Source organism: Carettochelys insculpta, chromosome 18, assembly GCF_033958435.1.
Source record: "Carettochelys insculpta isolate YL-2023 chromosome 18, ASM3395843v1, whole genome shotgun sequence".
Lineage (NCBI taxonomy): Eukaryota > Metazoa > Chordata > Testudines > Carettochelyidae > Carettochelys > Carettochelys insculpta.
This window is the reverse complement of record NC_134154.1, coordinates 750,313-766,049: the sequence shown is the minus strand read 5'-3', so window position 1 is coordinate 766,049 and position 15,737 is coordinate 750,313. Positions and strand designations below refer to the sequence as shown.

Here is a 15,737-nt window from a genome sequence, read left to right as displayed (position 1 = left end):
TCAGTGAAGCGTCTGAGCACACTCTAAGGACAGCCATTCCCTGTGCCCTTCAGCACCCAGAAGCCAGGCCAGGAGGAAGACTACTGGATTTCCTGGTTTGATCAGGTGTGACACACACACAGAGTAACATCTGTTCACTCCACTCCCCTCCTGGCACAGCCGTGCCTGGGATCGAACCTGGCAAAGGGTGACGTGTTTTAGTTACCCTGGGAAGCAGCAGCATCATCTTTACTCAAGCTGGCACCATCCCTGCACACACATCCTGCCTAGGGCTGCAAACCTCTATCTGCTTGGACCCTCCTGCAATCCAGAAGTGATGGGGAATGGGGCCGGGGTGTGGGAAGGGGGAGGGCTGCCGGCTTTGCTACCAACCTCACTATGTAAGGACTGCTAACCTCTCTGGAGCTGGCCCAGAATCCTGCTCCCTTACCAATTGCCCTGCCCCATCGTGAGGTTGTGAGCGCTGGGGACAGGCACTGTTTGGTGCTGGAGGACCTGGGGGGACCCCTCGCTTTGGGGCACCCGTTGGGTTTCGTCAGGCAGGCAGCAGCCCCCACCCCAGCCCGTGGCTGCCGAGTGCCGTGTCGCATGGGGCAGCTGCTCTAATGCCAGGCCCCACTGGAAGCCAAAGGCCCAGAGGGAAAGTCACTCGTGGTTGGCCTTGGCCTCGGCCCACAGCACAAGGATGGGGCGCTTGCCCGGAGGGGCTGGCCCTACCTGGGGCCTAGGGCAAAGTGACACCCCAGAGCGCTGCCAGCCCGTGTGCCCCACACCGGGGGAGCTGCACCCTCCCCCAGCCCGCCCCATGGCCGCAGCCTGGGGCACAGAGCAACCAGCCTCAGCCCGCCCTGCCCTGCCCTGCCCCGAGGCCTCACCGGCGGGTGCCGTGCTGGGCCAGGCCCCAGCGTCCTGCGGCCTGGCTGGGCTCACCACTAGGGGGCTCTGCCCAGGCCGGCCCTGCCCTGAGCCCGCCACCGCCGATCCACAGGGGCGCCGGTCCTGGCTCCAGACGGGCCCCCCGCCCCCCACCTCCGACCCGTCCTCGTGCCTTCCGCACACACAGACCTCGCCCTTTGCCCGGCTCCCCGTCCCTCCGCTCACCCCTGCGGCCCCCGCCCCGCCCTCCGCCGCAGCCTCTCCACTGCACAGCCGCTGCGCTCGCTGGCCCCGCGCCGAAAAGCCAGGGCTGCGTTCTGAAAGGCGGCACGGCAGACCCCCAGAGCGAAGGTAGACGACACAGGAGATGGGTGCGGAGCCAGTCAACAGAAGCTAAGCCACTCGCGCTGGACAGGGAACGATGGGAGGAAATAGTGAGAGAGGCACCAGACACCCACGGGCGCTGGGGCCACGGTTATTGGTGACGACAGACTCACTGTTATTTCTGTGACAGGGGAGCAACGTCAGTCAGTCATTCTGTGGAGCATTTCACTGGGTTTTTTCATTTGGGGGGAAAAAAACAATATTCAAAAGTTACAAGAAAAACTGGAAAAATGGGGAGGAAGGCCAAGGAAAAGGAGCCTCAATAACCAGCACAGCCCACCCAGCTGACCTGCTCTGAGATATGTGGACCGAAAAGTGAAAACCAGACAATTTTCTGGGGAATAGAAAAGGTTTTATTTAAAAACCAGGCTTGTCACAAAGAGTCATGTCAGTGAAACATTTCCTGTACTTCTAGAATCTGCCCCTCCTTGGTTTCACACCTGAGATGCTGTAGCTGGGATTGGTCCTGCTTTCAGCAGGGGCTGTATTCGATGACAACCGGAGGTCTCTTCCAGCCCTATGGTTCTACATTTCTCACTATGCTCCATTGCACATGTTGGAAGGCTCTTAGAGGCATGCTTTATATGAGGCCTTTGCTCAGAAAACAACTGCTGCTTTAAGCAGGCTGGTGGCAAGGATACTCAGGTTTGCTGGAGCAGGTTGAAGCATGAGTCTTTTAAACTGAAACTACAATCCCAGCTGCAGGAGTTGAGTGACTACCTGTAACGTGTGCAGAGTAAAAGTCCCCCCAAGCTGGTGTTTTCCATTCAACTCAGACCCCATGCTAGCCCTGCAGGCAGACCACCAAGCACCGGAGTGGTGTGGAAAGCACTGCTGTCTCTGTTGATGTTCTGCCCTTCCTTTAAGCAGAGACAGAACCCAGAGCCCTGCTTTCATACCCTACTGCTGCTGACATCCTGGCTTTTATTCAACTCTATAAAAACATGGGCCAGCCTCAAACTTCAGGTTTCAAACACCAGCACCCGCCCCGCCCCCCCCGCCCCATCAGCTTCCAGGTGAAAGGTGGCAAATAGCTCAGGTTGGAAGTAGTGTTTAATGGTGCATATTTCATCCACTCCCTTATCACGCCCTTATCATCTGCAACTATAAATCCAGAGGGTTGGGCCCCTGTCTAGAGATAGTATCAGAGGGGTAACCATGTTAGTCTGGATCTGTAACAGCAATGAAGGGTCCGGTGGCACCTTATAGATTAACAGAAAAGTTTTGAGCATGAGCTTTCGTGAGCACAGACCAGCATCTGATGAAGTGAGTCTGTGCTCACGAAAGCTCATGATCAAAACTTTTCTGTTAGTCTATGAGGTGCCACCGGACCCTTCGTTGGTGTCTAGAGATAGAAGCTAATGAATATTCTTAATTATGCAAAAGAGTTTCCAGTTCAGGTGGTAGAGTACAGTGATGCTGAGCCTCTTGTCCAATGAGACCGCCCAGGCCAGCCTGGTACCCCAGACATCATCCATTGCTGTCTAGCAGCCATTTGGTCACCTGCCTTTCACAGGGAGCCACAGGACAAGGAAGTGGCTCAAACCAGCAGCTGCCTTGTGCACCAGACCCCTCCCGACTTCAAGGGCAGTTGCTCATGCAGAGCAGTAAGTTAGGGAAGGAAAGCAATGATGGGTTTCTGCGGGCTTTACCTGTCTCCTCACTCAAGGAGATACTTGAAATACCGGGAAACAAAAGGACTTTAACGGAAAGGTTAAGGGTAAGAAAGAACTGCTAGACTCAGCCTGGGAGGGACTTTGCCTGAAGCAGTAACTAGGATGATTAGTTATTTGTAATCAGTTCTTACTGTATCTGGCTTTGGTCATGTGCTCTGCCCTAGTTTGTTATTAACTGGCTTTGCTCTGTTTGCTACTTCTTTGACCACTTACAATAGACCTTTTCTTCATTAATAAACTTCTTTCTGGTTTATAATACTCCCAACATGTGTCATTTCTAACAGGGTGGCAGTGGGGCAGGCAAGAGGCTGTGCGTACCTTCCTTCATACTGAGGAAGGAGAGGAACGTCATATAACTCTGGGTTTGCATCCCGGGGGCTGGGGTGGCAAGTGCCTAAGCTGTCTCCCTGAACGTTGTGCAGCATCTGTACTACAAGGAGGGGCGGCTTCCTACTGCTGGAGGAGACTTCAGAGTCTGGCTCTGCAAACAGGCTGTAAGGGTGGGGCAGGCTGACGTACTAGAGTGACCCAGCGACAGGAGTGCAGGAGCAATGTCTAGAGGCGGGCAGGGGGGAGTGCGTGCAGCCATTGACCCGAACTGAAATCCCAGGGTAAGATGGAAACTACTGCAGCACACCCTCTGCCCACCTTCCAGCTCCCTGGCTGGCATCGCAGGGGCCCCAACCCACAACACTTCTAGGACAAGCTGGCTGCAGCTAGCTGAACAAATCCTTTCACTTGGGGACAGCGGCCAGCCTCTGAAGCAGGAGTACAACGTACTGCCAGCCAGGCCTGGAAGGGCTGCAGTAGGCTTGAGCTGAGGCCATAGCCCCGCAATTAATAGAGCTGATGTAATTAATTCACACCGTTGGGCATTTGTGTTACAGAAGTACAGGCACCACCTCCACATTCCTCAAGGGATCATGACTCTGCCTGTGTTAGACAGGTGCTGCACAGCCCCAAGGGAGCAGCTCTCTGTATATCACTGGCCCATCCATGCCCCTCACCTACTCCAGCTGTGTGATCCACAAGCCAGAGGCACATCACCATTGAGCAGAGCTCTCCTGGGAAGCAGCCCAACATGCTGAGGAACATCCTCAGAGTGACCAAGTGCACACAAACAGACATGAGCCCACAGCAGAGCCCCATTCTGACTCTGAGAAGCACTGACCTCCTCAGAAAGAGAACACTCCCACTCTGCCCTGTATTTTCTGCATTCACTCCAAGGCCAGTGCTGAATGGTGACTCTGCTCAAAGTGGGAGGAGCGGGCAGCTCCTGCACAGAGCCCCGAGACTGTCCGGGCAGCAGCTGTCCTACCACAAGCACACCTGGCACAGCCGACGAGGGATGAGAGAACAGTCAGGAGGCCAGCTCTGAAAACTCCCTTTACTAAAATTCAGTAAAATTACAGCCCAGCACAGGGCCCAGCCAGGAGCCCACAGATCCCAGCATGCAAAACAGGCAACAAACGGCCCCTTGCTCAGAGAGCGGCACGTGGCACGCGCTGCAAGGCACGCAGCCCTCTGAAAGAGCATCTGGGCCCGGGCCAGCTCACCCTGGGCCCCCCTTGTCTCATTAGCTCGAGCTATAGCAGTGACTCAATGGTCACCTGCACCAGGCATGGCCCCCTACCCCCAATGAGCCTGCTGATGTCTACCTGCCTTCTAGCTCCTTTGAACACCTGACTGCAGCCCCAGGAAGTCTCACCTGGGAGAGACCAGGTGGGGGAACATACTGACCCATCCCCCCTAAGCTTGCTGGCATGGGAGTGGGTGAAGCAGACAAGAAATGCTCCTGAAGGCTCCCCATGGAGGAGTCTGACATGGGGGAGAGGCTGAGTTTGTTTCTGAGTAAAGGGGCAGGTGTAAGTACGGCTATCCATGAGCCCCAACAGAGCTGAAGGTCACAGCCAGGCAGAGGCTAGTGTCTTCCATTCAGTATGGCCTGTCCCGGAGAAGGACTGAGAAGGGGCGTAAGAGGCAAATTCCTGGGCCCAGGAGATGCTCCGGGCCTGGAGGAAGGGCAGAGCCCAACAGCCCCATCATTCTCGTCGTGCCTTCTTGGTTTTCTTCTTCTCGGACTTCATGGCCGCATCATGAGCTTTTCTCTTCTCCGCCAGCCTGGTCGCCTGTGGGGCAGAAACCGCCCAGGTTATCCCCAACACCGAGGACAGTTCTTCCCCGCTGGTCCCAGCCCTCCTGGAGCTGGACTCACTCTCCATCCCTGGAGGAGCTCAGACCCTGATCTCAGCCTCCAGCCAGGCCCAGCAACCCCCAGGTCAGGCTTGCTCCTCGATGAGGCAGGTTAGGCCAGTCACTCGCTGACTCTAGCTGGGGAATTGTGCTGACCCATGGCTGCAGCCCCTGGGCTGACAGCAGGGATATAACTTGGCTGATGCCCAAGCAGAGCTCTGCAGGGGCTCAGACATCCACATGAGGCAGGCAGTGAGCTTAAGGGAGGGGTGCTGGGCAGAGGTGACAAACAGCACTACACTCAGTCTGATTCCCCTGTACTTAATGGCAGCAAGATCCCGGCTGAAGCTGCAAGGGTCTCCCCATACACAGTGCCCCTTCCAAGCTCTCACTGCCTGCCATGGGGGAGGGAATGTGTCAGACTCAGTGGGCTGGAGGAGGGATCACACAAAAAGCCACCTCCTGCTCCCAGGTAGTTTACACCACTCCTTTCAACAGTACTGAGCCGAGGCCCAAACGTCAGAGCGCCCCCTCCCTTCCCCTGCGGTGCACACCACAGCAGAGGCAGCCTGGCCTCATGCTCTGCGCACAGGACTGGGAACCAGCGGCACCGTTCTAACCCCCTGGGAGGCTGAACAAGACTGTGCCTCTGTTAACCACTTTCCCCGCTTGTTAGCAGGGATGCGGCCCACTGCCCTCACAGACAGGGAAATGGTTCCCTTCTGCCCCACTCAGTATTCTCTGCTGTGTGGGGCAGGGCCTGGCCTAGTGCCCCCCACCACTTAGTCACCCCCATCCCAGCATGCACCGCAGGGCGGGAACCAGCTGAGCAGTGAGGGGAGGAGCCCTGCCCCCAACCAATGCCATGCGATACCTCTCGGGCTTTGCGCTTCTTCCCAAACATGATCTTCTGGTAGAGGTACTTCTCCCGCTTTTTCATCATCATGATGGCGAGACGCTTCTCCTCGCTCTGCTCCTCCAGGGCGGCTCGCTGCTTGTCCTCCAGCCGCACCACGCCAGGCAACACCTTCACCGGCAGCTTCTGGGGAGGGCACAGGAGTGTCAGTGCCCTCAGAAGTCTCCCCGCTGCACTGAGTGCGGGGAGCCCCAGCCTGGGCCTGCAGACAGGCTTTCCGGCTTCCGTCATCCACCCCTAGCAACCCAGGCGCATGCCAGCTGCCATCTGGCCCAGAACTCTAGAACTGGAGCTGGGACCCCCAGCACCAAAAGCATGAGAAGCTACAGCATGAAGTAAAGAGACAACGCTGCCTAGCTGGGGCTGTGCAGATGCCTGCCCCCTATAGCCTGGCACAGAGCTGCTGCCCCCCCCTCCTGCCCCCAACAGTGCCCACTAGCCTGGCAGAGCCGCCTCCTGCCAGGTGCTCTCTTGCCTGCCACGGAGCTGCTCTCCACACCCAGCCCCCTCTAGCCTGGCAGAGAGCCCCCACTCCCTCCCACGAGAACACAGCATGTGGACTTCACACCTGTGGGCACAGCAGGGATGCTGTGGTGCAGATTTCAGTGAGGCTGGGGAAGACAGCTCTAAGCATAAGGCGCTAGCTTTGACTGAAGGCTGGCCAGGCCCAGACTCCACCTGCTCTGGGAGAAGCCCCATGAAGATTAAGGAGTCAAAATTATTTAATAAAAAGGCCAAGTCCTTTGCTCAGCACCACCTGGCTCTGAGCCCGAGGGGATGGTACAGGGGAGCATGTGGCTCCAGGGGCAGGCTCTGCCCCACTGCAGAGGGCTCAAAGCAGAAGCCATTCAGCACCCTGTGTTCCAGCACTGCTACCACACTGAGGCCAAGATGAGGGTGCCTGGAGTGCGACAGGGGCACCCCCTTCAGGGCACATGGTCTCCATAGCTGCGCACGGCACCTTTCCCTGGGATCGCTGCTCCTCCAGCTTCCGCAGTCTCCCTTCCTCTTCCTTTTCAGAGAGCTCTTCTTCTCCTGAGCCTTCATCACCATCTTCCTCATCCTCGTCCTCGTCCTCCTCTCCCCCACTCTCTTCTGCTACAGAAAGCAAGAGGGCAGAAGGACCAAGCAGGTGGGATTCTGACCCCTAAGTGAAGCATGGCACAGGCTGGCAGAGACCCAGGGACACGTCTCCCAGGACCCAGGCGGCAAAAGGAGAGATGACAAAGGTCGCTCATGGTGGGAAAGCTGGGGGGGGTCCTAAGGACTCAGGCTCCTTGTTACCTGGGTTCTCGCCCCTCTGCAGGGCCAGCAGCTTCAGCTTCTCAGGTGGGATGTAGTCCCCATCCTTCTCCGATACAAAGGGCGAGAGGTGCGGGGGGAGCAGCACACCAGGGAAATAATCAGCCACTGGAAGGCACATCTTGGCATTGACCGAGTCAAACACCCACTGCGGCTGGAGATAATACCTGGGGGCAGGGAGCTGGAGTCAGCAAGGGGGAGAGTTGAGTAGTGGTGGATGGGAGTCAGGGGAACTCCCGCAGCAAGGCCCTGGAACATGTGGGGAGAAGGGGATTGAAGCAGCCGCTCAGGGGGGCCTGGCTCAAAGCGCACTGCAGCCAACAACGGACACCAGAGGCGGCAGGGTGGAATGCTGAGGGCTCAGAGCAGGATGCTCAGGGCCCCTCCTGCGCAGGCTCAGGCCCCCGCCCAACAGAGACCAGGGCAAAGCTCACCTGCCAATCACCTGCTTCCCCAGGCTGGGCCGATCCACAATCTGGTGGGTGATGGTCGGGTCCATCACGCTGTAGGTGGCACCAATGCACACGGACTTGTCCCACGACACCTCGCCGCCGAAACAGCTGCCCAATGAGAACCACACCTGCCAATGCAGCTGGCGGGGCAGGGACTAGTGCGCGGGGGAGCTTGCAGGCATGCAGTGACATCCCAGGAGAACAGGGCTGGGGAAGCCTCAACTCCTGAGAGAAGCAGGAATGCAGTTCCCCTTCCTCCCGCTTGTTACAGAGCCCAAGGCGACCCACAAGCGTGCTCCCAGGCTCCCCTGGGGACCCCACTCAGCCCAGCCTCGCTGGGTAGTTCTCCCAGCCAAAGCACCAAACCTGGCTTAACCCTTGCTCGTGTGGCTGGAGGGTGCCTGGAGTTCGATAGGGGCACTCATCCAGTTCAGTCCCTAGGGCAGCCAGGAATGTCCCCCCACCAGAGGAAGGGGCATCTGGACGTACCGGATGACAAAGGCCAGCGGCTCTCGCGGCACCTCTCTGTTCAGGAAGAACCGCAGCCCCTCAAACAACTTCTTCTGCTTCTCCACCGCCTCCTGCTCCTTCTTCCTTGCCTCCTCCTGCTCCGTGACCTCCTGGCCACAGCAAGGCAGTGTGAGAGCCTCCCCTGCCATACCTTCCCCTCCCCACGTGCCAACCTGAGACAAGGAGAGGCCCAACAGGGAGGCCCCTGCTGCGTGCCTGGCCTGTTCCCGCACTGCCCCTCTCCTTGCAGCAGTGACAAATCCAACATGCTGGTGCTTACCCCATCCGTGGGGAACTCGTCCACCTGCACCTCATCTTCTGGGCTCAGCGCTACCACTCGGGATAGGCTGGCACTCAGAGCCGACAGCTTCTGGAGCAGAAAGACCAGGAAGGCGTCACACCCAGCTCCTCTAAAGGGGGTCAGATCACCCAGCTGCATTCTGCCAGCCATGGATGGGGCTGTGACGCCCACCAGGGCCAGCTGGGGTGAGAACCAGAGGAGCTCAGAAGGGTCCCGCTCGGCAGCAAAGCCTGTCTTTGGGGGGGAGGGGGGGGAGGAGAATGGGGACGGGACACAGGGCATTAACCAGCTCCAGGGAGAAATGCGGGTCCAATGCCAGGCAGGGCCTCACCTCCATGTAGCTCTCTGAGTCCATGGCGTAGGTCTCCCCCTCCTCCAGTTTCTGCTCCCCTTGGGCATCCATCTGCAGCGGGGAGAAGGGTGACAGTGGGGCCAGAGCTGGGCCAGGTCCTGCTGCTACCTCCCCCAGACACTCATCACCCTTCCTGCAGAAGCCACTGCTACCCAGTTGGGGGGGGGAGGAAGAGTGTGGAAAGGAGAGAGAGAAAGAGGTTGAGCGCAGGCTGCCCCCCTGCATTAGGGACAGTGGCAAGGGGAAGAGCCTGGCTATCACTGCAGTCCCCCGGGTACCAGGGCCCAGCTCCTGACCCCAAGCCCTCACCTTGGGGGGGTAGTGCAGGTTAAGGGACTGGTAGAGGCGGAAGTTGACGAAGCCCAGCAGTGTGGTGTAGAATTCCGTGAAGGTTGCCATGACCCTGTAGTCCACGTCCGTCGGGTGCTGGAAGAGTCGTGGAGGTCAGCAGGGGGCAGCAGTGATCAGCATCCCCCCAGCTCACTCCCCAAATGGGGCTCCAGCAAAGTCCACGTTGAGCCAACCAGCTCAGGGTGGGGAAGGTGGGTTCAGTTCTCTAGAGAGGCCACAGACACCCGGGTGTTTTCCGCAGCTCTGCCACTGCCTTGCTGCATGATCTTGGGCTGGGGAAGTCACTGCCTCTCCCTGTACCTCACTTTTCCCATCGGAGCCATAGGACAGCACCACTGTACCCCTCCCTGCCAACGCCCAAAGGCCCAGGAGCTCTCGGCCTGGTTAGCGCTCAGCCCCAGCCCCCACAGCAGGTGCACAGAGGAGAGGGGCTGTGCCCCCCCACTGGAAGGGAGAAGCTGGCTGTCTGCCCTCTGCAGTGGGAGCAGTCACAGGTGCTGTTAGCCAGGGAGAGCTCAATTGCTAGGCAACGGCAGGAAGGAACATACTGCCTGCATTACAGGCACAAGCCTTCCCACCCGGTTAGTGCACCTAGCACTCAAGGAGCTGCCTCCCTGCCCGAGGCTAGCCATCTCAGGCTGCTCATTAAGCCCTCAGCAGGCACGTCAGGCAGCTCCCAAGCCTGGGTAAAGGTCCTTGAGGGCTGGTGGGAGGGAGCTTGCAGAGTCACCTCCAACCCCAGTCCCTCAGCCAGGCAGACATGACATGCTAGCAGCAGAGTATGTCCCTAGGTGGCACTGCCTGTATGTCCCCCACACGCTGCCCTGGGAACTCCAGGGACTGCCAAGGAACGAGGGAACCTCTGTCAATCCCAAAGCAAAGATCAACCTGCATAAAGAGGTTCCCTTCCGCACTGCCCTGCGTCAGGTCTGACCTCTACAGAGCAGCGCAGTCTCCATAGCCTGTGCGGAGACAGGCCACAGCTAACGAGGGACCTGGCCCAAGGCCTGCAACGTCACCTCCACTCCCCACATGCACCAACAGGAACAGCTGAGCCTGGGAAAGCCCCGTCCCTCCTTCCACCCCACTCACAGCCATCCAGCCCTACTTAGCCTTGAACTACCACCTGGGCTACTCAGGTTAGTTATTTGCAGCCCAAGAGGAGAACAATAAGATGGCTGGGCTGGTATGTAGAGCCCGGCAAACCTACGGACATCCGCTGTACAGCCAGAGGTATTCGCAGCTCTTTCTGCGAGGATGGAGGCAGCTATAAGTTTTGTATCCGTGCACCAGGGACACTGAGTAGTGCATGCAGGGTGGGGCCTCTGACCCCTGGCAGGGGTAGAGATGCCCCAGAAGAGCTGGGGGTGGGTAGGCCATTTTCAGGTGTTCCTCTGGGGGGTCCCAGCCCCCGATAACCCCAGGCACCACGTGTTGTGCTGCAGCGCAGGGTCTTAGAGGGAGCTCAGTGCCAGCAGCTTTGAGGAACCACCTGGCACACTCCTAGGGACCTGCCCCACACATTGATGGAGGGGTTCCAGGCCCCTCATCTCAGTGACAGACCTTATGGTGCTGGGGGATGGACAGACAGGAGCAGAGCAGACAGGACTCACATCGTGGGCAAAGGTATAGGGAGCAATCCAGGTGATGGGCTGCCCCAGCACCTCGGCCTGGTAGTAGATCCCTTTGATGGACAGGAACACCTGGAGGGAGAGCACCAGAAGAGCTGCAGAAGAGGCAGGGGTGTGGCTGCTCATGGTACAGGAGATAGCCTAGCTAGCGCATTGCCAACCCCACAAGCATTCCCTCCCAACCCCCAGCACGAGCAAAGCCCTCAGAGCTGTACTGGGCACCTGTCAATCACTAGCTAACTGGGGAGGGGTGTCTCTGCAGCACAGGCTGACAGCAGCACAGTGGTGCCCTGCTGCACATGGCCCGGCGCCTCCCCTCCTTCCTCCCCAGGAGCTCTTAGCGCAAGCAGGAGCTGGCGAGTGGATGCTCTGGAACCAAAGGCCCTGCCAGCTGCGCGAGGGCCCCTTCGGCCATCGCCAGCCAGGCGGGGACCCTACCCTGCGCAGGGAGCGGGAGGCGATGATGTAGTTGAGGAACTCCACGGTGAGGCGGCGGCACAGCTGGATGGTCTGCACGTGGCACTTTCCGGTGCGCGGGAAGGTGGCGAAGAGGAAGCACATGGAGAGGGCATCATCCAGGTCCCGCAGAGCATCAATGAAAGTCGGGTACCTGCAGGTGCCACAGGAGAACCCTGGAGAGTGCAGGAGAGGCTCCCACAAGCAGCATCCTCCCAACTGGCTAACAAGGCAACACACTACCCTGCCAACTGCTAGGGCCTAACAGCTGAGTGGAGGCTCCATGAACCACTCCCGGGGCCCACCTCAGCAGTTCTAGCCAGCAGCTCCCTCACAGCTGAGTGCCTCCCCCAACAGCTGGCACCAGAAGACAGCAAAGCAGCTGATTGCAGAGTCACTGCTCTGCCAGTGGGGTCAGGAGTCCAGACCCACTCTGGAGTGGGTCAGGCAGGTAGAAAGCCCCACCACGGGCACCCAGGCAAGCAGCAAAGAGAACACACACAGTGGGGAGGAACAAGATGGAGACAGCCTGGGGAGCTCACTAGCGTGAGAATAAACCTTCCTTCTGCCTGACTTGTGAAAACACTCATGCACAATGCAGCACACAAGCCAAGGTGTCACAAGGGTCATGTCACCAACACACGCCACAGACATTAGCTGCGGATTCTTGCTCGGGTCTGTTCATGGTACCGCCACACCTACTGTGGACTGCAGCTGATCCGCACAGCTCCTCTGTCAGCGTGACTGGCAACACCTGGATACTCAAATCAGCCACCGGAGAAAGAGGTTCTCAAAGATTAAAATGGTGCCTCGCTACATCGCTCAGAGCTCGTGGCCTTGGACAGCCTGCCCCACCGCACTGCCACGCAACACGTTCCACACACACAGCAAGCCGTGCAGCCAAGATCTTGCCAAGCAAAGCAGGAGGAGCTTGGGTTAGAGCACCACAAGACTTCGGATCCAATCCCAGCCCTGCAGCGCCTCTTCCCTTGTCTGTTCCCCCACAAGCCCCAGTCTTGTCTATCCAACATCAACTCCCCATGACAGGGCTGTCTCGTGGTAGGCGGCTGTACAGCACCAAGCTCAGTGGGGCCTTGGCACCACAGGAATGCAGACCAGCTCAGCTGATTACAACATGATCGTGGGTGCACCCTTCCCACTTCACTGCAGTCGCCACCAGGACAGGGCAGGCCACTTGTACAAGTCACACTCTGCTACGACTGGCTCTGAAACCACCACACTGGGAGAGCATGGGAGCCCACACTACCCTGCCAGGTACCACACAGCCTCAAGGCCCGGAACGTGGATCAAGGCTGCAGAGCCTCAGCACTGCTTTGTTCCTTTGTCTCACCAACCCACAGACTGCAGCTTAAAGGCAATGAGGCAACTCCCAGGAACAAGTCAGTTACAGAAGCTGCAAGGGGGAGAACTGCAGGACATCAAGCCCAAGCAGCATCCCAGGTATGGGCCCTCCTGCTGGCAGCGTGACATTCCCAGTCCAGCCTCTTGCTGATCAGAATAAGCCTTCCCCGGTCCAGCCAGTGTGTGTTGAGCGTATCAACTATGCAGCACAGGGGGCTGTTCTTGTGCCCTCCCCCCATGTGCTGTCTGCATCCCAGCAGCCCGTCCTCACCTCTCCTTGATGATGTGGTCAAGCTTGTAGGTGGGTTTGTTCTCTTTCAGCCGCTCCACAGCATTCCACTCGCTTTTCCCATAGGCTTTCCGGAGCTTCCGCACAAACACCTGCAGCACAGAAAGGTACAGGGTGCTGCACGGGAATGAGATCATGTGACCACTTCCCACACCGTCACACTGCTGGTCAAGGCGCACAGAGCCCACCAAGACACCATCACTGCCCTGGGCTCCCTTACAGCCCTGCATGTGCAGATTAACAGATCCAACTCAAAACCTGCCTCTGGCAGCATGGCCTACAATGGTAGACAAGACTGAGGGCACTTGTCTGAGGTCAGCAGAAAGCCAGGTGCTGAGCAGGGGAAAGAACTGGGAGTCCTGGTTCCCAGCCCACTGCTCTCTTCAGTGAATCACACTGACCAGCCCCATAGCTCACAGTAAAGCACCAGGCACCTCCACGCACTCAGCTAAAACCATTACTGTCCCCTAGTGCAGCATCTCCTCACACGAGCAAACTCCTGAGACAAGCTCCTGTGGCATGTTAACAAGTGCAGTGGGCTCTACAGCAACACGCTGCACCAGCAATGGCAGTCAGGCTGCTGCGCAGGCTTCAGCTTGCTGGCAGGTACTCTACCAGGCCAGCAGCCTGAGCAGCCACCTGGCAACTCCCTGGGTTTCCAAACCCCAGCATGCCCACCCCAAGAGCCCCAGCATGCTAACAACATGCACAACAATGGATAGTGCAAGAGCTCAGGTGAGGGAGGCCAAACTCTGCAGAGTGGTATGAGATGAATGGAAATGAGCTAGGGTAACTTAGGACTCAGCTGGTCCTGGGCTACCTTGTAATCCCGAAATTTGTTGACGATGGGCTCGTGAAGAAGGAACTTGATGTCTTTGAGGAGATAGAAGGTCCGGGCGGCAGTGGAACCTTTGTTCACCTTCTTCTTGTGTTTGGGCTCATGGGGGTAGATCCCCTTCAGGATACACAGGCGCCTGTAACAGACACAGAGGTCAGCCTCCACACAAAGACGCTGGGTGGCTTGGGCACTGTTCCCAGGAGCAGAGCCTCTCGTCCCCCAGCCACCACAGGCCCAGTGCTGCAGAAGTTCATCAGCTGAAAGCTTTTTCAAGCGCTTGTTAGTTGAGTGCTTCAAAACTTCATTAGCACAGAGTTCAGGTGGTGGGTTGGGGGGTAAACAACCCTCTGAAAACCAGGACATTCCCAAGCTTGCCCCCTGCACAGGTCTGCCTTTGCTTTGGGGCAGTCCCTGCAGGATCCACGCTAAGGCACCAGGCTCAGTACTACAGCACAGTGCAAAGGTAGGATTTGAAGTAACTACTGAAAACCAGCTGTGCTCCTCAAGGTGGATCTCCGAATAGCAAAAGGCAGCACTGGTCCCAGCCGTTCTTTCAGAGCTGCATGTAGCAGGATCCGTACTCACCAATGAAGCTATGGCCACATCGGCAGCCTTCCAGGAGACAGCTTCAAGTCCCTACTAAGACAGCAGTACTACTCCTGGTACTTTCCCCAGAAGGCAGCGCACACATCACAAGCTGAGACTCCGACTAGGGACCGTCCAGCACTCCTGTGTAGCTGCTCTACCACTAGAGCGTGGGAAGGAGCTCTCCCAATGAGCGGTGGCAGTGGGTGAGCGGCTCCTGCTAACATAGCACTCTCCAGCCCCGTGCTCCGGTCACTGAAGCCCATGTAATGGAAGGGCAGGGAAGACAGAACGGGACAGCGGTTCCCACAGCCCTGATGGGCGAGGTCACACTGGGCACCACGTGCTGGCAGAAACCGCTTCCGAGTCGCTGAGTTCAGCTGGAGGCGGACCACACCTGAAGGGTGAACCCGGACATGTGCCCTCTCCCCCAGCCCCCCGCGGTGGAAGGAGGATTTTGTAAACAACTCACTGGGGAGGGGCGCCCCGTCTCTCAGCGGAGCCGGTTTCCAGCAGCCTTTCCACGCAAGCGACAGGCTGAGCTGGGCCCGGAGAGCCACCAACCCGGGGGCAGAATCCCTCCCAGAGAGCAGCCGTGCAGCGGAGAGCGCCCAGCGGGGCCGGCGCAGAGGAACTCCGCACCCAGGGCTCGGCACCCGCCGCCCGCCGCGCTCCTCACCGGAAGTCCGCCAGGCTCAGCTGCAGCTTCTTCCGCGCCTTGTTGCGGGTGATGTAGTTCGTGGCCGAGCCCCGCTCGTACTGCGGGCAGGGGAAGGGAGAAGCGCATCAGGGGCCGGGCCGGGCCGGGCCGGGCCGGGCCGGGCCGGGCAGCGCAGGGCGGGCTCGGGGTGGGTACAACCCAACCCAACAGGGCCCGGCCGCACAGCGCCGCCCGCTCGCCGCCGGGCCGGGCCGCGCCGGGCCTCCCCCGGACACTGCGGGGCCCTGGGGTGTCTCCCGCGGGGACCCTCCCCCGCGCCGCCCGGTACCTTCTTCTTCTCCAGGCCGCCCATGGCTCCGGCTCGCCTCCCCGCGTGGCGTCCGCGCTCGCCGCTTCGAGGACCCCCTGGTCCGAGGCTGCCCGCTCACTGCCTGTGCGGACAGCAGCCCCGAGCACCTCGCCCGCCTGGCTGCCTGCCGCTCTCCTAGCCGGGAGCCCACCGGTGCCGGGATAGGGGAGTCCCTAACAGGCACCGAAGGCCGCGCGGCCGCTCAGGCGTGACACGGACAACCCTGGGGTCGGGGTCCTGCCGGGATACGTAG

The 15,737-nt window shown here is 59.0% G+C and overlaps 1 protein-coding gene across 3 annotated transcripts; it reads right to left on the bottom strand.

The window, feature by feature from the left end:
- Positions 1–4,304: 4,304 nt before the first annotated feature.
- On the bottom strand, positions 4,305–15,680 carry PES1 (pescadillo ribosomal biogenesis factor 1). Of its 3 annotated transcripts, none has more exons than XM_075013179.1 (15): positions 15,464–15,680; positions 15,154–15,233; positions 13,872–14,025; positions 13,034–13,143; positions 11,383–11,554; positions 10,927–11,016; positions 9,272–9,388; positions 8,942–9,013; positions 8,590–8,679; positions 8,289–8,419; positions 7,782–7,907; positions 7,330–7,514; positions 7,007–7,143; positions 6,004–6,171; positions 4,305–5,065 (listed from the first exon to the last, which is right to left on the bottom strand). In XM_075013179.1, exons 1-15 carry the CDS (start codon positions 15,485–15,487, stop codon positions 4,979–4,981), a joined length of 1,743 nt encoding a protein of 580 aa, XP_074869280.1. In that variant the 5' UTR covers positions 15,488–15,680; the 3' UTR covers positions 4,305–4,978. The 3 variants fall into 3 exon arrangements, with proteins under 3 accessions (XP_074869280.1, XP_074869281.1, XP_074869282.1); XM_075013180.1 differs by having other exon boundaries at positions 7,007–7,140; XM_075013181.1 differs by lacking the exons at positions 15,154–15,233; positions 15,464–15,680 and adding an exon at positions 14,947–15,096.
- Between the last annotated feature and the right edge of the window lie 57 nt (positions 15,681–15,737).